At 41.4% G+C, this 26,772-nt stretch overlaps 1 protein-coding gene across 1 annotated transcript in view; it reads right to left on the bottom strand.

Annotated features, from left to right (window-relative positions):
• MEP1A (meprin A subunit alpha) overlaps positions 1 to 15,214 on the bottom strand; it is a 32,408-nt gene extending 17,194 nt beyond the window's left edge. The window contains exons 1-7 of the mRNA XM_045192979.3: positions 15,088 to 15,214; positions 14,978 to 15,002; positions 14,835 to 14,885; positions 11,318 to 11,358; positions 10,740 to 10,815; positions 2,311 to 2,428; positions 479 to 654 (exon numbers count right to left, since the gene is read on the bottom strand). Of these exons, the coding sequence (XP_045048914.2) occupies positions 479 to 654; positions 2,311 to 2,428; positions 10,740 to 10,815; positions 11,318 to 11,358; positions 14,835 to 14,885; positions 14,978 to 15,002; positions 15,088 to 15,156 (556 nt within the window). The 5' untranslated portion in view covers positions 15,157 to 15,214. The remainder of the gene's footprint in view (positions 1 to 478; positions 655 to 2,310; positions 2,429 to 10,739; positions 10,816 to 11,317; positions 11,359 to 14,834; positions 14,886 to 14,977; positions 15,003 to 15,087) is intronic.
• Positions 15,215 to 26,772: the final 11,558 nt, after the last annotated feature.

Genomic DNA, 26,772 nt, shown 5'->3' with positions numbered 1-26,772 from the left:
GATTGGTTAAGCACTAAAAAAAAATTCTTGAGTATGTCTTAGGGTCATCATATTCAACTAAATCTCCTATAGGCTCCCACAATATATGAAATTTCATATCCAGAAAAATGCCCCAACCATCCTCAGAGACCTGATTCACTTTACTCAGCAAGACAGGCAAATAGACAGCATTTTAGATAGATTTTCAAAGAAAACAGTGAAACTAAGCAAAGGCTTCTGATTGGGTTTCAATAAAGCCTACTTAAAGTTATCCAACACACACCATTCCCGGAGACCCCTGCCTAGGATCAGAGATGATCGGATCAGCGCAGTCCACGGGACAGGACAATAAATCATGCTCTCTTCATACTTTGTGGTCCCACTGGAGAATCTGAAGCATGCACCCACACCCAGCATTGTCCTGGTCATCCCAGGCTTGGCCTCAGCAAGTGACAAAGATAACAGTATATTCCATCATCCACCCTGGGTTCGTACGCACCTGGAATAATTTCATCCCACCAGATTTTCACGTAGTCATCCCGGTCAGACCTGGACTGCTCATGGTAGAATCCCAAAGCGTGAAGGATCTCATGTTCAATGATGGCCTTATGGTCGCACCTCTGGCCAATGGAGAGGTTCTGTCCCACGTGTTGGTCACCAACCTCAGACCAGCACCTTCAAAGGGAAGGGAAACATTGTCTCTTAGACAATGCTTAAGTGGCTGTAATTCACAGGATTTCAGAACACAAATTAGAAGGAAGTAAGGTTTAATTTTGAAAAGAAATTATCAGTAGTATTCTCATATGCTGATGGTTCGATAAGAGACTGGTTAAACACAAAATATTTCCTGGAGGGATGTTTTGCAGTCTTTAAAAGTGATGGTCCATTTGTTTATCTTTTCCTTTATTTCCCTTGCCCTAGGAGACATATCAGTAAGAATATTGCTATGTGGGATATCTAAAATTTTCCTCCCTATGTTTTCCTCTAGGACCTACATGGTGTCACAGCTTATGGTTAAGTCTTTTATCCATTCTGAGTTTATTATGGTGTATGGTCTAAGTTGGTGGTCTAGTTTCTTTTTTTTTTTTTTTTTGCATGTATCAGTCCAGTTCTCTCAACACCATTTATTTAAGAGATTAATTTTCTTCTATCGTATGCTCCTTCCCCTTTCATCAAATATTAATTGACCATAGAGACTTGGGTTTATTTCTAGGCTCTCTATTCTGTTCCATTGGTCTCTGTGTCTGTTCTAATGCTAGCACCAGTACAGAGGCCTTGTAGTGATTCTTTCAACTTTATTCTTCTTTCTCAAGATTTCTGAGGCTAAGTACCCATCAGTAAATGAGTGGATCAAAAAACTATGGTACATTTACACAATGGAATACTACACAGCAGAAAGAAAGAAGGCTTTCCTACCTTTTGTGACAGCATAGATGGAACTGGAGAATATTATGCTAAGTGAAATCAGCCAGTCAGTGAAAGACAATTACCATATGATCTCACTTGTAAGAGAAATCTAATAAACAAGATAAACTAATGAGCAAAATAGAACCAGAGGCATGGAAACATGGAACAGACTGACAGTGGCCAGAGGGGAGGAGAGGGGGGATAAAGGTGGAGAGAAGGGGAAGGGACCAGTCAAAGAACATGTATGAATGGCCCAAGGACATGGGTGACAGTGCGGGGATTTACTGTGGTAGCAGGTAGATGGTGGACCCGGTAGAAGAGGGAACAGGTGGAAAAATTGGGACAACTGTAATAGAATAATAATAAAAAATCTAAAAAAAATGATAGTCGATTAGAAAAGTGTCAAATTAATCCTAATAATGCATCAGGTAGAACAAAGTAAAAATGGGCATTGTTCCTCACCTCCACAAACCCATAGTATATTCCAAAGAATTATATTATAGCTTTTTAAAAATTTACTGATTTTTAGAAAGAGAGAGGAGGAGGGGGGAGATAGAGAGAATGATTTGTTGTTCCACTTATTTATGCATTCATTGGTTGCTTCTTGTACGCGCCCTGACCAGGGATTGAACCTGCAACCTATCGAGATGACTCTCTAACCAGCTGAGCTGCATGGCCAGGGCCACTGACCTAAAATATGACCTAAGCCTAAGAAAAAAGTGGAGATAAATCTCCCTCGGACCCAGAGGTATCCAAAGAGCTCATTCCCTGCTTAATATATTAAAAATGTTGTTTAATTTAAAAATTCACAGTAAAAGATTTGAATTGGATTTTAGTTTCTTTCCAATTTCTTCTTTTAGCCTTTGAAAGAGATATGTCATTTTTTAGATGCATGATTTTCACTCTGCAAAATTTCATACTAACCCATCAAACTGCTGAAAAATGATATATGAGCTCTCTCCTTCATAGGGCTTGAAATCCACACAGGACTTGAGGCGGAACATTTCAAAGGCATAGAGAATGGCTCCTTTGGCATTCAGTTCTGCAGAAATCAGTAAAAATATCAGTGAGCATTATTGATTATCTTGGAAAATGTACATACATAGTTTTGAGAAAATCATGCCAACACATGAAATCCACAGAGGTTCATTATAGATTTTTTTGGTAGTAAATAGATTCCTTAAAAACTAAAACTGAAAAATTAGTTGTGGGCATAAACGTCAAGGGCATATTTGAAATACATGATGTAAATATAACTACAAAATAATAATACACATATGTTTGTGTATGTAGTTAAACCAAATCAGAAGATAACTTGTCCACTTTCTTTTTCCTTTCCGCATTCAAACAGAGATTCTGGGTTCGTTGCCTCAGGCAAGAAGCAATGATAATGTTGCTCCTTACCCAGTCTAAATAGACATCCCCTCTTCCAGAGTGAGAGCAGAGTGTAGGGAGGTTTGTGGGTTCAGAGAGCAGAAGTGCTTAGGGTATATTACTGTGCTTCCTTGAAAGACCCCTGGGCAGATGGCAAAGCTAGACAAGGGGCGCTGCAGGCAGCCTTAGGAAAGATTGCTGTAACCCAAGTTTGGAACCTAAGCAGCAGAAGCCTAATGGACCTGATGGGGCAGAACAACAGAAGCCTACCAATAACCTGTGCACACCAATGAGCAAAGATCAGATGCCTTTCCTTTCACTTGACATGCTCACACTTTGGCGTTGTACAAGATAAGGATGGGGCTGGGAACAAAGATGCTCCAAAGGAATGGAGACTGTGTTTGACTTGGTGTGTGTGGTTTTTCTCTCTCTTCAACTGATGGAAGGTACGTCTCTAAGTTAAAAATAAAGCTAAGTGCCCTCAACCAGTGGCTCAGTTGGTTGCTGTGTCATCCTATACACCAAAAGTCATGGGTTCAATTCCCAACCAGGGCACATGCCTATGTTGCAGGTTTGATCTATGACCACAGCGTGTATGGGAGGAAACCAATAGATGTTTCTCTCTCTCTCTCTCTCTCTCATCAATAAAAACATATCTTTGGGTAAGAGTAAAAAAGAAAGATAAAAAATAAGTAAAGCTAAGTTATGTAAAATTAAATTACATTTCTCACACATGTGTTTTTGTGCATTCTCTCAAAAAGCTTATACTTCTTGGTAGTTTACCAAGTACTTTTCTCATATTATCCTGTCCCTTAATTTAATTTAATAAACAAGCTGGAGATTCCACAGTTCAAATGTCATAAGATCATATAAAAGTCAGTAAAGAAATAGTCGTTGGAATAGTCAGTAAATTAATTGCGGAAACAGCACAGATAACAAGAACAAGAACATACATTAAACTTACTGGCTGATTTATTTTACCTATTCTTTCTCACTGGCATCTATAAGAGGAAGATACGTACCCAACAAAGCTTGGTACTTGTAAAAGAGTGAGGAAAAAGTTTGATTTTATTAAATTAATGCTGTCTATGTGGTTATGTTGTCTTTGTTATCCTCATGCCAAATAGTGGGAATGCCAAGAGTGGTTAATTTCAAAATCATACCATTACTGACCTCCCACTCCCGAATAAGTTGTCAGAAGGGAACTAACAAGTCTGCAACAATTTTGTAAAAACTGTCCCAACATCATTCGAAAAGAAGAAGAAGAAGAAGGAGAAGAAGAAGAAGAAAGGATGCCCACTTGAAGTCTCCTTCTTCCCCAAGGAGCCAGCTCTGACTGAGTGTGCCACTGCTGAAAGCCACCCTGGATGCTGAAAGCCACAATGGATGCCGAAAGCCACCCTGGATGTCCTGTGTGCTGTCTTCATGCCAGTGGCCTGCGGCACTTGGCACGGTATCGCTCCCTCAGAGGAAGGAGCTTATCTTTGCTTTATTGTTTTCCTGGTTCTCAGTTCTTCACATTGCCACCAAATAGTAAGTTTTACATAGTTATGTCTTGAATAATCATGTTAGTTGTAAAATCCACGGTGGCTCAGTTGGCTGGACGTGCAAAATGAAAGGTCACCAGTTTGATTCCCTGTCAAGGTACATACATGCCTGGGTTGCAGGGTCAGTATCAGATGGGGTGTGTACAAGAGGCAGCCAATCAATGTTCCTCTCATATCAATGTTTCTTTCTTTCTCTTTATCCCTCCCTTCCCCTCTCTCTAAAAATAAATATATAAAATCTTTTTAAAATAAAAAATGAAAACCACTAGTCCTCCTTAACCCTGGATCAAATAATTTGAGAAAAAGAGCTAACTTCAGACACGAGAGGAAGAGCATGGGAAGGCTAACTATTTTCAGCTGAAGAATCCTTTGAGCGAGTCTTCGATCTGGTAATGGTGGAGGAGCTTAAATCTCACAGATAACAATGTTAACCTTTGGGGGAAATTTAAGAAAAAAACTATTTGCATTGTAAAATGACTACAGCAGGTAGAAACTGTAGCAGAGAGAGTTTATTCTTATAAGGAGCAAATATCATCGGTTAAGAGTCACATTTATACAGTTTTGTGAGTGAGGGCACACGGCAATTCTGTCAGTGCGAGAGAGAGAACTTGAGCATAAATTTGCAGTTATGTTTTCCTGACATATGTATCAAAGGGAAGGGTTTGGGATTGCCTGAGTGGCTGAAAATCAAGGGAGAAAATTCTGGGAAGGAATATAGCCATGACTGATTGGCAGGAAAGGGGGTTGGTGGCTCCAAAGTCTGTTCATAAACACCTCTCCAGTCTTTGACCCATGAAGTTTGCATGAATGGGGGAAGTCTCCAAGGAGCTTAGTGAAAAGTAGTAGACAGAAGGCTTCCCACCATCATAGAGAGAGAATCTGAAGTTTGAATCATGCCGATTAGAGGGGCTGAGAAAAGCACTGGGCATTCCTTTGAAACCCCAGAGAGGTCATGGTATCTTAAAAGTAAAGACAAAGGGCTTTGCTTTGAACTAAATCAAATCCAAATCAAAACAAAACCTTCACAAATCCAAGATGACCAGTCAGTAATTTAACTGCTCTAACAAAAAATTAACACTATTCAGAGGAGAATAACAGAATGCAGAACCTCTAAAATGCAGTATTTGCAATGTCTAATATATAACCAGCACAATCACCTTGACCTATGTAACACGGATGGAATAGTAAGCCCCCAACCGTAGAAAACAAGTTGTTTCAACTGCACACACAACATTCACCAAGACAAACCCCAAGTTAGACCACAAAACAAGTCCTAGTAAATTTCAAAAGACTACACTCTTCAGAGTCTGTTCTCCAATGTCAACAAAAACTTGAAATCAATAATAGACTATCTAGAAGAGCCTTGAATATTTGGAAATTTAAAAACATACTTCTAATTAACCCGTGGATTTTTTTTTTTTGTGAGCCAGATGACCTTTATTACAACTACTAAACTGATTGCTCTTATAGCATAAAAATAGCCACAGACAATATATAAATAAATGGGCAAGGCTGTGTTCCAATAAAACTTTGTTTACAAAATCAGGCAGGTGGCCAGATTTGACCTGTAGGCTATAGCTTGCTGACGCTGATACAGGAGATAAAACAGAGAAGACCAATCAATGTTCCCAATTCATTTACCATCTTAGAATAGCATCAACTTTTCAAATACAAAGCTTATAACTAATATGTTCTCCAATTTTGGTTTACAGAATAGACTTTGCAGTCACAGAGACCAGAATTCCACCACTTTCCAAGCTACCCATTTCACAGGGTCATGTTGAGGAATAAATAGGGAAATGTATCCAATACACTTATAATATGATGGCTGGCACTTAGTGTTTAATACATTATATACTTTGTTATTATTGTTGTCCTTTCCCATGGAATAGTGTTTTGTAATTACTTTGCTGGCTCTGTGGTTATTATTACTCAGCATCTGATGTACTTGTGAGATGCTATGAGAATGGAAAGAAGTGGTAGGGAGTAAATATAACTGCCCAAAGGAGGTTCTGTTTTTTCACATCAGTTGACCCATGACTGATACATGCTTTCTGACTTGCTAGTCTCCCCCTTTTTGCTCAGCAGAGATAGATGGAATAAAGATTTACAAATAGGTCTGCATCTAAAGATGGAATTGATGTCATGGAGGAATTAGACGGTTTGGAATTCTGATAGGAAATCTTACATATAAATGGATCCTATTTGCTGCAACAAATAATTACCAGAGTGGGAAAATGAGATGACCTGAGATTGCACCTCAAGCTGGCCACTCTCTGGATCCCCATGTGCCTCAATTCCTCACCGAATGCCTGAATGAGTTTTCAACTCCATTGGGTGTAGTCAAAACAACTTTCACTGGTTTCATTTAGCTTCCATTATAGGATGAAGACGAGCCTTGAATTCAGGGCTTGTTTTAAAACAGAGCTGTCTCTCTCTATTTCTCAGGCAGGAAAAAAAATGGGAGCAAAAATTATTCTTGTCCCTAAGGTGTCTGTGGAGTTGGCCCCTGTTCTGGAGATGAAGCTGGAAGGACCAGTGCAGCTGATGTGGATTCATGGAGGCTGTGTACTCCTCAGAGGCAGGCCACCCATCACTGCTCATTTGTGGGGCTTTGGCTGCTCAGATGATTGCATCATGTCCAGGATGGACATACAACTCTGCAACAGCCCGGGGGAAACAAACGTCACTCCTTTGGTAGATGAAATGGATTTAACCCGTGGATTTTGTAAAAATCATAACAGAAATTAGAAAATATCTAAAAATAAACTTTAATAAAGATACAACATATCAAAATTTGTGGAAAGCAGTAAAACCAGTGCTTAAAATAAAATGTATAGCTATAGATGTCATATTATAGCATTATATTATATTTAAAAAATAAAGATTTAAAATCAATTATGTAAATTTTCACCTTAAATATAAAAAAGTGCAAATTATACCTGATGTAAGTAGAACAAAAGAAATAATAAAGATAAGAGCAGAAAGCAACAAAATAGAAAGACGAACAAGAGAAAATTGAGTCAAAAATTTGTTCTTATAAAAAGGAAAAAAAAAATGCAGATTAAAAACACAGTGATGCAGTTTCCAGACTTCCAGCCAAGATGGAGGCATAAGCAGATACACCTCACTTCCTCGCACAACCAAAAGAAGGACAAAATCCAATTTAAAAACAAAAACAACCAGAACTGCCATAAAATTGAACTGTATGGATGTCTGACAACTGAGGAGTTAAAGAAGAAACATTCATCCAGATGGGTGAGAGGGGTGGACACCAGCAGCTGGGGCCGAGAGGACACGAGGTAAGGAGGTGGCTGGCGAATTGGAAGGGTGAGGCAGTGGCTGGAGGACCAGGCAGTCCCGCATTTGCATGCGGATAAACCGGAAGGAACAACTGAGGAGCAAGACAGACCATGCAACCCAGGGTCCCAGTGCTGGGAAGTAAAGCCTCAAAACCTCTGGCTGTAAAAACCTGTGGGGATTGTGGTGGCAAGAGAAACTCCCAGTCTCACAAGAGAGTCCATTGGAGGGCCCATATTCCCTGAAAATGGATAGTTACAATAAAGTATACAAAGGAATATTACTGAGTAATAAAAAAGAATTGACTACTGATCCACACCAATATGGAAAAACTTTAAAAACACGTTAAGCATGGAGCTCCAGTGGTGCAATCGGTTAGCACACGGTACTTATAAAAACATGTGAAGTGAATGGTGTTCGCAGCTCATCTTTCTCTAACGCTAGCACCTCCTCTAGCTCACCAAGCTCCAGCCAAAGAAGAAGGGGGTTAAATAAAAAGGTCTCTATACTATGGCTTGTACAAAGCAGGCTGCCAGAAAATCAATCGATAGTAGCAAAGCACTGAAGAAGCAACTGGCTACCAGAGCCACTCACAAGAGTGCGCCCTCTACTGGAGGGGTGAAGAAACCCTGGTACTGTGGTACTTCGTGAAACTAGACATTATCAGAAGTCCATTGAACTTCTGATTCGCAGACTTTCCTTCCAGAGTCTAGTGTGAGAAGTCGCTCAGGACTTCAAAACAGATCTGCACTTCCAGAGCGCAGCTCTTGGTGCTTTGCAGGAGGCAGGTGAAGCCTATCTGGTTGGCCTTCTTGACACCAGCCCATGTGCTCTTCACGCCAAACCTTTAACAACGTGCCAAAAGGCACCCAGCTAGCACACCACACACGTGGAGAACATGCTTAAGAATCCACTACGATGGGCATTATTTCATTCTTTAAAAAATATATTCTCTTCTTCCTGTTACTGGTAGTTCTGAACATTAGATATTTTTTCCCATGGGGGTCAAAAGGTACCTAAGCATATGATTGCAAGTGGAAAATAGGGGACAGAAAACAGGTATTGGATGTTTTCCATTTGCATTTGTGTATGAATTTTTTAGATATAAATGCAGGGACATAAAGCATTAATGCAAGTCAAATGTTTCCGTGAACAAGTTGCAGCAGTTCAACTTTATAACCATACAAACAGACCTGTTACATTTTTCTGGACAATGCCAGCATTTGAATTTTTTTTAAAAACAAGTAAATTTCTTACTGATGGCAACTAAATGGTGTTTGTAGCATGTTTATCACACAGTGAATTCCATCCATTCACTGTGCTTTTCTGAGTCATCCTGCATGTTTTTAATGATGCCTGTCCTCTGTTCTGTCCCTGTAAGTTGGCTATTAAAATACATTATGATATAAACAATAAATAAATAAATAAATAAATAAATAAATAAAAATATGTTGAACAAAATAAGCCAGATACAAGAGTGTTAGATGTACAGAATCTTGGGCCCCACCTGGACTTACTCTGCATTTTTTTCTTTCTCTCCTGAGGACATGCTTATTGATTTTAGAAAGAGGGGAAGGGCGGGAGAGAGCGAGGGAGAGAAGCATCCTGCAAGCATCCTTGGTTGCCTCTCGTACGTGCCCCAACTGGAGATGGAACCAGCAACCTAAGCATGTGCCTTGATTGGGAACTGAACCCGCGACCTTTTGGTTTACAAGATGACACTCCAACCGAGACGAGACACACCTGCCAGGGCCTGCTCTGCATTTCAACAGGGTCCTCAGGAGACCCTAACTTTAAAGCCTGACACCTCGTAGAGGCATGGTGACGGGCAAATAAAATATCAGGTGAAGGCAGCAGTGCCTGTCACATAACAGCAATTCAATACGTGTGTCTGTGTTTCGTTTGGAGGAGGGTAGCTCAGGTGTGACAAACAGGAAGAATTGTCGTAGGGAAAGAAAAACCCTGTAAAGTTGCTGTTTCGTAAATCACGTTCCAATAAATACGAGTGCTCCATGAGTTTGCAAGTGTGTTGGCAAACGCTGGGGAAAACTACTCAGCTCACTTTTCCATAAAACGACTGAGAACAGCAGCCTTTGTTTATGTCAAGCTCTTCTCCAGGGAAGGGATCGCAGGCGGCCCTGATAACAGTGACGGAAAAGTCTGAACCCTAGTAACATCCCTGAGAGTGGGAGCAGCCCAGCAGCCCATTAGGACTGAGCAAGCTTGCCCTGGCTTCCCCTTTCCTCTGATCTCCCTCTGTCTGGCCCCGACCTCAAAGGCATTGATTGCATCACCGTGGCTTGAGGTCAGCCAGTGTCCACACGTGACTTCTCATATTTGCTTATTTCCAACAATGAGTAAAACATAGCTTAGCCCTTTATCTTAAGAGAGAAAAAAAGGATAGAACTTATTAATATGGAGGAACAATTACTATGAATTGTGGAAAACAGACTTTTCTGGTTCTCGAAAATGTGGCATGTTTGTCTTGTAACAAAAAAGGAAGATCAATATGTCCCGGCTCGTGTGGCTCAGTTAGTTGGAGTGTTGTCCCATGGACTGAAAGGTCATGGGTTTGATTCCCTGCCAGAGCACATACCCAGGCTGTGGGTTTGATCTCCGGCCGCGGCCTGTACAAGAAGGCAATCAATCAATGTCTCTCTCTCCCTCTCTATCCCCCTTCCTCTCTCTAAAAAAGCAGTGAGAAAAATGTCCTTGGGTGAAGATTTTAAAACAAAAGGAAAGATCAATATGCTGAAAATAGTATCCTTATACCATATTTAGATTCACATAAGCAAAAAATTATTTAAAGTGCAAATTTTCCATTGCTGTGATGCCAAATTGTATTTCGTTGTGTTTTCATTCTCGATAGGGTTTCTGGTGTTAGTAACATGTTAATGTCTTCTGCCTTTTCAAAGTTATTATTTGATACTCTGTCTCAGACGGGTGAAGCACCATTGAAACTTACATTACACTGATGTAAAGTCATGCCTTGCATCCCAGGAGATAAATTGTCAGGGCTTGGAAACCCTCTTAAACATTGCTGGTTACTCCCAATCTAAAGCTGAGGAACAGGAGGAGGGGGTGGGAGAGAGTTAAACCCAAAGCTCCCAAACGAAGAACAATTAGTATTACCCAGATTGTCCGCCAGAATATAAGGAATGGGGAACTTCCACCTGGCACTGGGGTCTCTCAGGCCATTCCTCGAGTTCTGTGAATGAACAAAGGCAAGAATCACTGGGAAGCCTCATCCTCCAGGGCTCCTCCTTCACTAAACTCTCATACCACACATAATCTGCCACGCAAGTCAGTAATTTAGTGGCATTTGTATTCTGATTCTAAAAGTGATAGTTCATTACAGACAATTTAGAAAATTCAGAGAAAAATTATTAAGAACAAAATAAAGGAGGCCTGCAATTGCCCCAAAACGAATGCCAGTTTAAACATATCGGTGCATGTTCTTCTCTCTTGTTCTTCCCTTATTAGGAAAACTGGGTGGGCAAAGCAATTTAATAATTATAGACTCTTCGTGATGTTTGCTAATTTTTTTATCTGTTTTTGTCTCCACCAACCACAGTGGAAGTCCTTGTGGGTACAGATTATAGGTCAGCTTCTTTCACGTCCCCTCTGCGCCCTTCCTGGGGCTCACAGAGAGGTGGACACTATGTGACCCTCAGTCCTGAGGGCGGTATTGTGGCATGGCAGGTACTCACCCGCAGGAGGATGTCCCCTTGAAAGAGATCCAACCCAGCAGCTAGACACGGATTTAAAAAACAGAAATATTTGAATGAGCATCCCTAAAAGGCATCTCTCATCAGAAAATCTATCTTTTCTGTTGTAGATCTTTAATTATTCATCTTCATGTGGTGAAACTCTTTTGGAAACAATGCAAAAATTCCCTCTAATGGAGCAGATATATATAGCCAATAAATATCATTTATTCTCACATCCTCTGTTTGCATTTTCCTAACAAAAAAATTTGTCCAAGAATTTTAAAAAGCTCCCAACGAGTTAAGTAAGAATGAATTAGAAGACATCAGTGTAATTATTGACAACAAACCTCTTACACTTCAGTGGATGACACGGATTCCTGAGACAGGGAGTGATGTAGTAAGTGGTCGGCACTTCCTGAGCTTTAAAACTCCTGACTCCCCACTGGGCCCCTTTCTGTTATTACACCATCAATTTTGCTCTTTCTCATGAAAAAATAATCATACCCTCCAAAGCCAAGCAACTAAGTCCGTCCCTGCATCTCCCCATTCCACATTTTCCTAGACTTTCTTAACTTTCGTAAACCTAACAACAGAGAGCACTGACTCCCCTGTCCTGCCAGCAGTGAGACCCAGGGTCTGAACTGCCTTCTCGGGAAGGACACCACGTGCTGGCTTGGCCACACTCTCGCCGAGGGTTGTCATGAGCAAAAGACAGTTGGCATTTCCTGACACCTGGCCTGGATCGGGGTTGGGGGGCACGGGAGGTCTCTTCCAGAGTCATATGAACAAGCCCCCTGAGACCTGGGCCCCAGGGGCTGGTCAGCGTCGGTGGGTCGCGCAGGGGTGAGAGAGTGCGGTGAGAGGAGCACTTCCTGAAGAAGTGCACATCCGTGGAAAGCCAGCCTCCATCTGGTCGCCCCCCACTGTGCTCCTCGTGGCAGTACCCAATGTGTCCTAGGCGTTGTTCTAGGCTCTGGGGATATAACAGCAGAGAATAAAGCAAAACTCTCGGGGAGATTGTGTTCTTCATTGGGAAGGGAAGGGAGACAAACAAACAAAAGTGGAGAGTATGGCAGGTGGTGAAAGGGCAATGGGAAAAAGAACATAAAGCCGAGTAAGAGGGAAAAGAGTGCCGAAGTGGGGCAGGTTGGTATTTTACAAAGAGTGGTCAGGGAAGGCCTCCCTGTGGTGGTGGCGTTTAGGCAGGAATCTGAGGGAATGGGGAGTGAAGGAACAGTGCTGAAGGCAAAGGCAATAGCAAATGCAAAGGCCCTGGGGCAGGAAAGCCTTGCTGTCTGAGAGCACTGCTTCCCCTCCCTTAGCATCAGGGTCTCGTGGAGGGCTGTTCAAACTCAGGTGGCTGAGCCCCACCCCTAGGGTTTCTGAGTCAGTAAGCCTGAGGTAGGGCCTGAAAATTTTCATTTGTAAAAAGTTCTCTGATGATGCTGATGCTGCTGGTTGGGGGACCACAGACCGAGAACCACTTTTGTGGAGGAATAGCTAAGAGGTCAGGTGGGGAGGCAGGCGGGGAATAGTAACAGATGGGGTGAGAAAGCTGGCCAGGGTCGGGTCATCTAGGAGTCTTATAGGGCCTGTCAAATGGAGATGCTGACTCTGTAGGTCTGGGGTGGGGCCCAAGAGGCTGCATTTCCAAGAAAGCTCTTAGGTGGTACAGGTGACATTGGCCTGTGGACCACACTTTGAGGATCAAGACCCAAGAGTCTTTATTTTATGCTAGACGAGATGCCAACCACCATTAGTCAGTGTTGGAAGACTGAGAGACTGGAATCTTCCAGTCAGAAGACTGGATGGGAGAAGCTGCGCAGCCCGGCTGACATTAGGAGAGTTCTGTCACTTGGTGAAGAGCAGCCTGGGTAGGGAGAGGGCAGAAAAGGAGGTGCAGTTAGCAGGCCACTGTGAGGACCAGGCCAGACATGAGATGGCTTGGGCCAGGACAGGAGAAGGGAAAGTGCTGAGAAGTCACAGCTTGTGACATAATTTGATGGTACAAGATCTCACAACGGTTGCTGATGGATGGTGTACAAGGTATGAGAGAAAAACAAGAGTCAGGGAAACTCTGAGGCTCTGAGCCTGAAGATCTGGAAGGAAGAAAATGCATTTACTGAAATGAAAAAGACTGAGAGGAGCAGGTCTGGGGGTGGCAACCGTTTTTCTCTATATGATTTTCCCAAACAGTTTGTGATTTCTGGCTAGGTAGCTAACCCAATCAATCCTGACAGCTTGGCTGGAATGACCTAAAAAGAGAAAGGCCACACATGGGAAAGTTTCTTCTTTGAGGTCATAGTTCAGAGGTGGTGAAGAGTGAGAAATGGCTCTAAGGCAAAAGAATTGGTTTTTACTAGATAAATAAGGATGAGAGTAGGAAATGCTAATTCTAATCCCAGCCTGTTTTAAAGTGGAGTAGATCTCTCAATCACTACCGAGTCTAATGAGAGATCAGTCCTTTGTTGCCTGACTCTACAGCCCCAGGACCCATTCACCCATTCACCTTACTCAACTGTTTCTATTCTGCCCACGCAGTCATTCTCAAGCTTTTCCAACTAAATGTCAACTAGCCTGCCTTCCCTGTGAACGGGACAAGGTTGGAGAAATTTAACCCCTCAGTATGGGGTATTTTAGTGCTGTAGTCTTCACACTGCACCGAGCTGTGAGTTAGAAGACAAAGCGGTGAGCCCCATCACATCCACCTGTGATCTTGGGCAAGTCACCTCAACTCCAAGGAGCCTGCTCTCCCTTCCTGCAACATGAAAATAGCACTTCCCTCCATTTCAGGGTTGGACAATAACTGTGCAATTAGCTCTGAAAGCTTTTGTAAACTACAGGTATCTATAACCCTGAATACCTCCGTTGCCCACCCACCTTAAACAAAAACACCCAAAATGTAGAGGCTTCTCCTTAGTTTTAGAAGCACGACAGAAAAGGAAAAAGAGAGATGATAACTACTACGCTTCTCTCTCCTCTTAGTAACCAGGGAGACTGATGGATTTCTTCCAGAAATGCATTTGTGGACAAGATGTCAAAACGGAAACACCTTTGCACCCTTCTCTAAGTCCCAAGTAAACAGCTGCTGGTGAATACGATGGCTCAGTAGAAGGGCGGGTTTCTCCCCCCACCAAATACTACCATCAGCGTACTCCTTATATTTTTCTTATGAATGATCATTCTTTTTCTTAAGAATGAATAGAATGATCATCCATTTTTCTTTCCTTTTTTCAAGTGGAAACTGGCAAAATGAAATATTTATGAAAAACAATCTTGCTATGTGTTTCTACATCCATTAAGCACAAACTATTTCTCCTAGAAAATTTGATCTAATCATTATTCTCTCTCCAGAATTCTATTTTACAGAAACTCTACAAATTCTAATGAAGCACCAATGAAAAATTCTCCCCCCAAATTACTCAATAACACAGTATGAAGGTAATAGCTTTCCAGTAATTCTATCACAGGATCTAAAATTATTTCAAGACATTAATAATGCAGAAATCGAACCCACCTAAATTGATTTCTGAGATATCCTTCTGTTCTTCAAAATCTGCATCATGCACTGTTAAAAGGGGGGTGGGGGTGTAATTAGTCTTGCTGAGCAAAAGAGAGAAAGTTCAGAAACATTCTCTACGCACTTCAGTTGAGCCTTACCATCTCCTTTAGAACGATGCTTAATCTGAAAGAAAATAAATATACAGGAAATGGATAACATATACTAGAATCAATATTTCTAAAGACCCAGAAGGGCAAATTCAACTCACCGATACAGCTGCTATGTGAGCAAAACACAAGATGAAAGAGAGAATGCAAGCAGACCTAGTGCGAACCATTGCTGCGAGTGAGCAGATGTTAGCAAAGGCATCCTGTGATTACACGCCCCTTGGACCTTGCCCTGACCATTGTATGGGAAACTTTGACCCCTGCATATGCACAATAGTGTTAAAAAAAGCAGTCACTGAAAATGCCACTGACCCTTCTGAGGACAGATACTAAATTTAACAAAAAGGCTCAAGTTCCAGAGACCAAGAAAAAGTTTGAAAAAGCTAATAGTGAGATGAGCTTATAAAAATCAATAATATTTCTATACACCAGCAATAACTGTTCAGAAAGTATAAGAGATAAAAGACCAATTTCACAGGGGAAATAAAATAATCTATAAACTGATTTCAAAGTACTGAAATTTAATAAAAAATGAATTAGATTCTTATGGAAATGTTATAAAGCAATTATCAAAGGACATAAAAAAGATTGATCTACCTATATACAACAGATACATGTGTATTTATGTATATAAACACTCACGTACAAGACGACAGTATAATAAAGATGGTCATTATTTTGATAAGTCTGTAAATTTGATGTTATTCCAATAAAAATCTTAACAGATTCTTTGTGGACTTTGACAAACTGACAAGTTTTCTAAAGCTCACGTGTAAGAATAAACCTCCAAATACAGATAAGAAAACTCTGAAAAGGAAAAACAAGGAGAAAGAAACTACCCTAACAGTACAGCAAGAATCTTTCTAAGGGTATGGTAAAGAGTGTGATATTGTCAAAAAAGAACAATGGGTCTATGGAATGAAGTGGAGAGTATCAAAACAGATGCAAGCATATACGGAGATTTCATGTGTAAGAGAAACGAAAAACTGGCCCTGGCTGGTGTGGCTCAGTGGATTGAGTGCTGGCCTGTAAACCAAAGGGTCGCCGGTTCGATTCCCAGTCAGGGCACATGCCTGGGTTGCGAGCCAGGTCCCCAGTAGGGGGCGTGCAAGAAGCAACCACACAGTGATCTTTCTCGTTCTTTCTCCTTCCTTTCCCCTCTCTGTAAAAATAAATAAATAAAACCTTTAAAAAAAAAAAGGCAAGCCACAGGTGGAAGAAGACATTGATACTACATATAACTAAGAGTAAGTTATCCAGGTCATATAGAGGAGTTCCCACAAATCAATGAGAAGAAAGAGAGATACTATCTAAAAGAATGATGGGAAAAATATAAATACAAAATCCACAAACGAGAAAACCCAGATGACCACTAAACACATAAAAAGATGTTCAACCTCACAAGTAACCAGAAACATATCAATTGAAATAACAATGAAACAACCTTAACCTTAGCTTGGCATTAATGAAGAAGGCTGACAATACCAAGTATTGACAAGAATGTAACACAAGAGAAAACCCTATACTGCTAGTGGGAGAAATTCACAGCTATTTAATAAATTGACATGCGCATAGTTTATAAGGTAGGAATTCCACGTCTAGGTATATACCCTAACGAAACTCACACATAGGTACACAAAATATGATATATTCATTGTGCTATTTTTTGTCATAGTAAAGAATGGAAAAAAATGCATTTATACTGGAAAAAATTAAGGGGTATATTCAGTCATGTGCAGATAAATCCTTCACAACTAGCTCTCTGAGAAAATAGCCCTTAGTGTTTGCGGATTTCCAGGGTGTAAATATTCCCACCGCGGTCAATTTCCAGGTACCGACCCGGGGCCACGGAATGCGGTACTGGGAAGAGACATGTACTGGGAGCTCTACATGCCCCAGCACAGAACTGCATACACTTACACACACTCCCGCTCTTGCATGTGTGAGGTAGGAGAATCTTTGTTACGAGCCCTTCTGAAGGTCTAGAGCTTTCATGTCTGCACCTCAGACCCATTGTTGGGACAGATGGGCCCGTTCTGTTGCCAGAAGAGCACTTCCATCAGAAAAACATTTCTGGAGGCAGAGAGTGGGGCTTGCTGACCTAAAATAGGAGGCATGGCAGCGGGCGCCAGGCAGAGGAAGGCTCTGACTCTTTTTCCGTTTATCACAGGCACTGTGGGTGAGGCCGTGGAAGAGGGTGCAGAGAGTCACACTCCGGACTCTCTCAGCACTGGAAGCCACCGGTGTTTTCCAAAAGAATCTGAACGTGCTCGACAGCTAAAATGGCTTAGGTTTGAGTTAGCAAATACAATCTTTATGATTTAAAAAAAAATCGGTGAGGAGGGACTTGATAAACATCAACTTTGATGAGAATAATTGACCCTAAAAAGCACAATAAAATACAGGAGAGCTTTATTTCGTTAATGCATTATTTAAGTCTATTTAAATTCTGAAATAATTATGACAAAAATTAGAAAGTAGGGTTTAAGACTCCAGTATGTTGTTTTCTAAAGAAAAAGGCAATATTCTTGTGCGGAAGTTCAAGAGAGTCCTTCCCAAGATGTACCGCTTTGGCATGTGAATTAGTTTGAGCTGAAGGCAACCAAGACCCTGCAGGCTCATGGGAAACGTTTACCTCTCCCTTAAAGAATTGGAACTAAGGGCCTTGCCCATAGTAAGCGATGATCAGAGATCACTTTTTTTACCTATCTGTAGGGCAGGGCAAACTACTGATTACTGAACATCTGCTCTTCTTACCGTCCTGCTGTGACTTTGAGGCCCCAAGGGGCCTTACCTCATCCTTGGCTCAGGATGTCTGTATACCTCACTTCCCTTTCTGTCTGGAAAACTTTCGTGTGTGTAGCGTCTTCGACATACTCATGTGTGCATGGTTCCCATGTGTATGCATGTAATTAAATTTGGTTCCCTTGTCAATCTGTTCCATGCTGATTTAACTGTTAGACCAGCCGAATGAACCTGGGAGGGGGGACGAGCATTTCTTCCTCCCCACTCTTGCTCTAGTACCCCTCCTTACTAGAGCTCAGGTGTTAGTATTTCAAACAGGCAGTAGTGGCGCTGTTTAATTCTCTCCACTTTCCCCTGCCTCCAGATGTGATTTTATCTTTCCCTTCCTCCTAAAACATATCTGAACAATATACCGTAATGACGGCTTTGGAGTCAGGTAACAGCAATTTAAATCCCACCTCTACCACTCAGTAACTGTGGCATTTTGAGCAAATGCTTTCCGTGAGCAAAATGAGTAGGGGTGCTTCTGTCGTGGGGCTAACGTAAGGATTCAGTGAGATAACCTAGGTACAGCACAGGTACCAGAAACAAAGGAAGCACTCAGTCAACTGTAGCTCTTTTTATTCACACACACACTGCCTCCTGGCAAAAGACGGGCAACAGGAACACAGAGCTGCGCAGCACACTCCTTGTTCAGCACAAACTCTGCTACTGGGAGCATAGATACGTCTTCGGCAGGCACGCCTTGCCCCTGGTGATTTTTTTTTTCATGATCTTGATTGCAGGTGTTAATTAGTCACCATTTATTTGCAATCCTTGGCATAAACTGGTGCCTTAAATACCAGATTTGAAGGGTTTATGGCTTTGCAGATAAAAGGAAGATTATGCATTTCTCTGGGCAAGGTCCGCGTTTTGTTTTCTCTATCAGCCCCACTGCGCCCCCGTAGTCTTTTACGGAGTGGGGGAGAATCAGAAAAGAAGCTTACTTCATTTTTTGTCTCTTCTCTTTCGACTAATTGCACCCTCATAGTACTGGAAATGGAAGCTGACTCACCTGAGAGCTACAAAATTACCCTCTGATTTCAGGAAAAGCCTCTAACCTCTGCTAGTTACAAGGGTCATCAATGCTCCAAGTTTGACCAGGGCATCTGAGAGGAACGACAAAATGAGTAAAGGGAAGACACAATTGGGATGGGCTTTTCTCCCAAAGGAAATGCAGTTCTACAGAGGGAGAGGCCTACAAGTTTTCTACTATCAAATGACAAACTAACTCAATTGAATAATGAGATTGATGTTCTTTATGCAAGGGAAGGCAATCCACACAAGGTCCTCAGAAGCAGTGGAGACCTCTTTCTGAGGGATTTTGTGTCAGAGTGAGTTTTGTAGAGAGTTAGAAGCCAGAAGCACAGGGCATGACTGGCTGGGATTGTGTAACGTTATTTAGAAAGACGAAGAAACAAGAAAACAAATATCGTATAGATCCGAGAGCTGTCTTGGAATTTGGGAATTGGCTGACTGGATATACCTCCTTCCTGGTCAAGCAGAGCATTTACAGGGTCATGAAATTTGGGTTTGGGGAGGTGGCACCCTGCTGGAGTGGCTCTACCTTGGGCCTAGAAATGTATTTCAACACTCCTGTCCCTGAATTAAGGGTACAAGGAAAGTGGTTTAAATAGCAAAAAGAATACTTAATTGTTGGCTATAAAGGCCTTCCTGGTCATCTAAGGATTCTTGGACTCCTAAAAGTGTTTTAAGGAGGGAGGCAGTGTTAGTCATGGAGAACAATGCCAAAGGTACTGTTGGAGGTGGGGGGAGGCAAGCGCAGAAGGGAAACAGGTGGTGTGAGAGACGGAATGAGTGTTGCTTGGTTTGGGGATTTTTCTTTGTCCTGGGAGAGATCGTTCAGTTTTGAGGTCATGTAATGGAAGCAAGATGATGGTAAGTCATACATGTAACGTGATCCAGAGAACAAGAGGCTCAGCCCTCTTAGGAAATCAATGAGACTTGTAATCCCATTTCCCTTTGAAAAACCTCAAAATTGTTTTTGGTACAGCTGATTCTTTTCTGCAAGTGGCCAGCAGTTCCGTCCAGGGCCAGTTGCATTATCTGAGTTTAGTGCTAGGACGAAGTAATAGAACAGTGAATATGGGGGCACTATTGGAAATTCTAGGGGTAATTGGTCAAAGTAAGTGGACTAGCTACGAAGGCTTCCTGAATTAGTAGCAGGTCTGTTTACATTCACTCACATGATGAGTTAAATTTTTAAACCTAAGTTTATCTTCTAATACCAGTGGTGGGAGTGGGGAGACAACTGGGGTGGCCACTTTCCAAAATGATGCCACATAGCACACACTGATGAGGACAGCTTTGCACGAACATCCAGGAGAATGTCAGCCACTGAGAGCCTGTGAGTAGATGGGCTAAATGACTCTACTACATAATAGGGAAGGAAGAAAACTAGCCACACCTTGGTTTTTCAGTTGAATTTCTGGGAAGAGCAGTTTGCTAACTCCCTAAAAGTATCCCAGTCTTGAATGCTATTTCTTCTTATTCAAATAATAGCAATTATATGATAACAACCAGATGCTTTATTGGGCACTTATTACCTGGCAGGTGCTGTAGAACATGTTTTACATAAGCTATTTCATTTAATTCCCATGACAATCCCATAAGGTAAAAATTGTTGCCCTCGTTTTATAAAAGACTCAGCCCAGAGAGGCTGCATTCAGGGTGGGGCAAAAGTAGGTTTACAGTTGTAAATACATGAAACAAAGACTTTATTCTTGTATTAGTATATATTATTGTATTACTTTCATACAAGCAACTGTAAACCTACTTTTGCCACACCCCAGATGGTACCCTGAACCCAAAAAATATCAAAATGGGAAAACAGCTTAATGATGTTTTTTCTGTTTCCAGAGCAGTCTTCATTCTTGGTTGATTAGTTAGACTGACATAGTATATTCATTCATTTATTTGTTCTTCCATGAATTCACCTGCACAATTTTTATTGAGTCCATCCTCTGGGCCAGGCATTGTAGTGGACATAGGAGAAACACCCATGAGCTAGACAGACACCGCCCTTGCCTTCACGGGCCTTAGACGAGGCGAACATCACGGGAAGGCAGGCGCCCACCAGCATTTTAGTAGACTCCAGAGTAAAGAAGGATTACAGGTAAATAGATGCATACATTGTGACGTATTTATAGATCACAATAGACTCCTACGAGAAGAGAACACACAATAACATATTGTCACCTTGGAACACTGCTGAGCAATCAAAAAGAAGCACAGATACACCCAGCATGGACAAATCTCAAAAGCATTATGCTAAGTGGAAGGAAGCCAGATACAAGGCTATTTCCACGTGATTCCATTTATATAAAATAGAAGAAGGCGAAACTATAATAACAGAATCCAGATCAGCAGGGCCAAGGCCCAGACTCAGGGGTGGAAGGAGACTGACTACAAAGAACAAGAAGAAACTTTGGGAGGGTGATGGAATATTTTATGTCTTGATCGTGATGATGATTATGTAACTACAAGTTTATCAAAACTCAAGGGATTGCACAACTGAAGCTGGTAGATTTTATTGTACGTAAATTACACCTCAATAAAACTGACTTAAAAATTAGTGTCCCTGGGGTCCACATCGCACCTCTTCCCCTGCCATATCACGTGACGTTGGTCAAAACACTGAACGTATGTTTTGGTTTCTTCTTTTATAACATGGGGCTAATGAGAACTCTTCTGCCTCTTTTATTACTGGGTCGAGAGAATTTCGAAAGTGCTGGAGAAAGACTTTACCATGTATTAAAAGCTGTGTAAATATGTAACTTCATTGTTATTGTTCCCTCACTGAGGACCATTCCATCTCAATTCTTAGAGCCCTAGAGTGAATTTAATTTGACAGGTTTCATAACATTTTGGGGTTTGATCTCTTGTAGGAAGGGAAGCCTCAGAGGCTAAGATGGGCCTGCACAATCCTGGGGTGGGATGTTTTAGAGAAGACCCGACCATCTGCTTTGGATTTGGATCATCAAGTGCTTGACCAGATGGAAACATCCTCCTCTGAAGCTTTTGCCAATGGCCACACATCCCTACATAATTAACAAGTCCGTGTCCCCTGTTGGATCCGAAGAGAGATAAATGCTGAGAGTGGATCCATGGAGCCTGGTCACAGAACAAAATACACCATTGATGGCTGGCTGTATGTTTAGAAAACTCCTTGATTCTCATCCAGTAATCTATTTCTGTGATGCTGGCCGTTTTCCCAAAAAGCAGAAATGTTCTCATCTCAATTCTGAAAGCAATTCTTAAGCCACCCATTTTTTATTTTTTTATTACTTTATTTTATGTTACAGTTCAATATGTTACCAATTTTGAGACTAGTCACACTAAGGAGAAATGTGAGTGGCACAAATAATACACCTTGACATGTTAACCATCCAGCCAGCGTGTTAGCCAGTCACCACTATGCACCTCAGCGCCTGCTGAATGCTGAGAGAGGAACCAAGAATACAGCACGTTACTTGTCCTCTAGGTCTTACAATTTAACTTTTCCTTGGAGTTCAGCCTCATCATCTATTGGCTTAAAAAAAAGTGTTTATAACATTAAAATATATCCAATATATTTTTAGAATTTAAAAACATGAAGAAGAGCCCTGACTGGTGTGGCTCCATTGGTTGGGCATTGTCCCACAAAGCGAAAGGTTGCTGGTTCGATTCCCAGTCAGGGCACATGCCTGGGTTGCAGGGCTGATCCCCTGTCAGGGCTGATCAATGTTTCTCTCACACATCAATATTTTTCTCCCTTTCTTTCTCCCTCCCTTCCCCTCTCTCTAAGAATAAATACATAAATAAATAAATAAATCTTTAAAAACATTAAAACATAAAAAAAGGAAAGAAAAATCACCATGAATCCCACTCTTGACATACAGTTTTCTTCTATTTTTATTTACATATGCATACTTTATAGTAATGTAAATTTTTATCCACTGCTAGAGCTTTCATGGAGCCACTAAGATGAAATGTCATTTATTTTTCCTACATTATTCTTCTTGAGAATATGCTCATCCATGCTCAACCCTCCCCCAACAGGCTTTCCCCAATGCAAATCCCCGCCCAAAACATGGCGGGTCCTTGGAGGCCTCATCTTTAAAAAATAATAATAATGTTTATTAAGTTTTTCTATATTCACAATTCATAGTTATCCAATGCAAAAAAAAAAACAACACTGGAAAACACAGCAAGAAAATGCTAACTTTAATCCCACTACAAAATGACAACTACTAGATTTCTTTCCCATGCTTTTTTTTTTCTCTTCATAAAAATGTTAGTTACATTAGGTTTATAGGCTGGCTTGTAAATGTTTTTCCATGTTGATAGATATTCTCAACAACATGCTTATCAGGGACGACATGTCATTCCATTCCGTGAGTATAATGAGTTTAATAGCCCAGCCTGAGTGGATCTAGAGTTGCTTTAGTTGATTTCCCTTAGCACAGGCAATGCCACAATATACTGCATTTGCAATTATACGTATCTCAGGTTATTGCCTTAGAACAAATTCCAGTAAGTGGAATTGCTGAGTCAAAATGTACTGAGTTGTTTTACTTTTTTTAAAGAAATGCAATTACCAAAGATCTTCACTCTCCCGCCCTCTGAAAGCCTGTCACAGAAACCAGGCAGTGTGAATGTCTTTAGCCAAGACAGTAATCACACAGGAATTAACTCTTTCAGAGGGAAACAAAACACTGCGGTTTGGGTAATTTACAAGAGGCAAAACAACACAAAAGTGGGGAATGTTTGGACTGGTAACACGCACAAAGCAATGTCCATTCTTTCAATTCTTTGTTAGATGCTGTGATACAAACAAACAAAAATACATTTAGCAAGAGTGGCAAAATTAAGTCTCCTACAGTAGACCTTTCCAATGGAATGATGGTTATGAGCACAGTAGACAGGACAGGTCTCTTAAGAGCAAAAGAAGTCAGCTTTTGTTCCCTGTATGCTGCCACCAGAACAGAGCCTGTTTTTGGCATCAGGATGTTGCTTAATCTTTACTCAAGCCCCTTGTTGTGTACTATGGACTGAGTGTGTTTCCCCCACCCCACCACCAGATGCATGTGTTGAAGCCCTAACAACCAGGAGTGGCTACATTTGAGGACTGGGCCTCTAAATAAATAATTAGGCTTTGGTGTTGGAGACGGTGGAGGTAAATAATTAGGGTGAAATGAAGTCATAAGCGTGGATCCTTGATCCTTAGGAGGAGAGAAATCGGGGAGCTCACTCTCTTCCTCCTTGAGCATCAGTCCAGGAAAATCCATGTGAGGTGGTAGCAAGAGGCAGCCACCCACAGGCCAGGACGAGAGCTCTCACCATAAACCAAATTTGCCAGCATTTTGATCTCAGACTTCCCAGGCTCCAGAGCAGTGAGGACATAAATGTGTGTTATCTATGCCATCCAGTCTGTGCTATTATTATAGCGGCTCGAGCAGACTAATAGCACATGGGTCCCATCACCATCATCTGTGTTATAGACGAGAAGCGAAAGGTTAATAATTTGTACAATGACACTCTGTAAGAGGCAACTAACTTTTAAATTGTCTCTGTCTTCTGTCACAAACTATTTTATATCAGTGTTATGCCCCTGACTCTACAGGAGGGAAAATCGGTGGCTGTCCCTCAAGTGTGACCTGTGATACTCTGTGCAGCCTTTCAAGGCCTCGAGACCTGCTCTCGATCATCTGTCTCGGATCCTGTAACTCCAACATTACAGAATCTCTGCCCACTGTTCTAAAGTCTTCTCTCTTTTTTGGAACCCCCTATACAATTCTGAAACCCTTAGTAAGAAAGATATTTTAAGTCAAGGAATCTAACATGTAGCTCCCTTCCCAAAGGTATAACCCACCCGAAATTTTCAGAGTCTAATTACCTGGACTATGAATAAAGAGACCAACCAGGCCTCATCAGTTGCCCACCAGTGCAATTATGTTACAAACAAACACCAAACAAGGAATCAGTAAGTGATCACAATGAGAACCAAATGTACTTATTATATAATTTAGGGCCACTTAAATCTATTGTATTGTGCCTTAAAATGGGGGCACTATGAATGTTTACTGGCAAAAATAAGACAGAGAAGAACAAAGCCTCCATTATGCCTTTGAACTTTCCATTTTTAAGTCTCACCAACACTTGGGAGCCAGGCATGGACTCTCTCTAATCCCCTGGCTATAAGTAAACACCCATCTGGACACACACACGTGCACACACACACACAAGGATTTCAACTGTGTTCTAGCCCTAAAAAAACAAAAACAAAAAACCATGTAGACAACCCAGCTGTTCGCTTTCTCAGCCGTCGTGTGTCCGTTTAAGCCCGCTCTTGCACCTGTATTGCCTGCCTCAGTTACCATTCACCCAAACCACAAAGTCAGGAACCATTCTAGCTTCTTCCCTCGCGTAGCAATCAATCTCAATATGTTCTGTGGATTCACCCTCATAAACAGCTCTCCAAACTGTTCGCTTCACAACAGTTGCCATCCTGTCCTGGCCACTGTCACCACTCCCTTCTGGGACTGCATCAGCCTCCTCAGTAACCTCCCACCAATTCACTCTGTGAAGGGGGAGGAACCTCAAGAAGTGTCAAGGAGTTTCAAGGAATGAGCAACAGTCGGGATTACTAAACATTGTTTACACTTGCCATACTACATGTATGTGTTTCCCTTGTCACGTGACTCTACATGGTCTTTTATGGACACTCAGCATGTTAATGCGGTTTTCTTGAAAGTTCTGAAATTCTTAGCAGGAGCTCAGACCTGTGATGGTTTATGATTTGAGAACGACATACTTAATTTCTTTGAACGTTGGCTCCCTTATCTGTAAAATGATGGCACGCCTTGATGATGTAACATCTCAGATTCTGAGGTTCTCTGATGTCTTGAATAAACTTATCACCCACGTTTATTTGCTTTCATAATTCAAAGCTGGGGACTCAGTGTGTATATTGGTGAGGGTTACTGTCCAGGCATGTTCGACCTTTTGGAAGGTTCTTCCAACACCGGAAGAAGAGTTGTCTTGGGCCACACATTAAATACATTGCAACACATAATCACAAAAAAGTCTCATAATGTTTGAGGTAAATTTAGGATTGTGTGTTGGGCCGCATTCACAGCCATCCTGGGCCGCACACAGCCTGCGGGCCACAGGTTGGACACCCCTGAACTGCAGACTGTTCAGTACTTCCTGACAGAAATCTGTCTTTGGTGTTACGTGGTCCACAAGAGGGCGCCCACTTTCCAGCAAATTGGGCATCTGTACTTGGCCTTGGTGTCACGGAAGTCAGTCTCTTAAATCTCAGGGAAACTCCAGCCAGCACAGATTATAAGCAATTTAAAATGCACCTGTAACTTACTTAGCTGTTTCAAAAGACAATTGTTAGTACAAATTTATTTCAAGTTTTAAAAAAGGAGTATCTTCACAAAGGGCGACTGTGATTTTACCCATGATATCGGAGTGATGAAATGTATGAAATTTGTATGGAGCTAGACTGGAGGTTCTATTCAACACTATCGAGAATCCTCAGTTTCTTACCTCACTGCATTCCTACCTTATGGCTGGACTTCTTAATTGCTTCGGCTTGATTGACCTCAGAGGGCTGCATGGGAATAAATATAAAATATATGAGAATGATTTGAAACCCTGTATAAATGTAAGCTATTATTATTAGATAAAAGTTTATTGCTGAAAAAATCAGGACTCGGGATATGTGTTCATTATAATTAGATATTTATAGGAGAAAAAAAGGTAAAAGGAAATCATGAAAGATACATCTTTCTCCTTGAAAGTGCTGTTTCCAGCACTTTGCTATTGTACATAGCACTGCTATGAACACTGGGGTGCATAGGTTCTTTTGAATTGGTGTTTCAGGATTCTTAGGGTATATTCCCAGCAGTGGAATTGCTGGGTCAAAAGGCAATTCCATTTTTAGTTTTCTGAGGAAATTCCATACTGTTTTCCACAGTGGCTGCACCAGT

This window comes from Desmodus rotundus, chromosome 11 (genome assembly GCF_022682495.2).
Source record: "Desmodus rotundus isolate HL8 chromosome 11, HLdesRot8A.1, whole genome shotgun sequence".
In the NCBI taxonomy this organism is placed as follows: Eukaryota; Metazoa; Chordata; class Mammalia; order Chiroptera; family Phyllostomidae; genus Desmodus; species Desmodus rotundus.
Note: the sequence above shows the minus strand (reverse complement) of the source record. Positions and strands in the feature narration are given on the sequence as shown.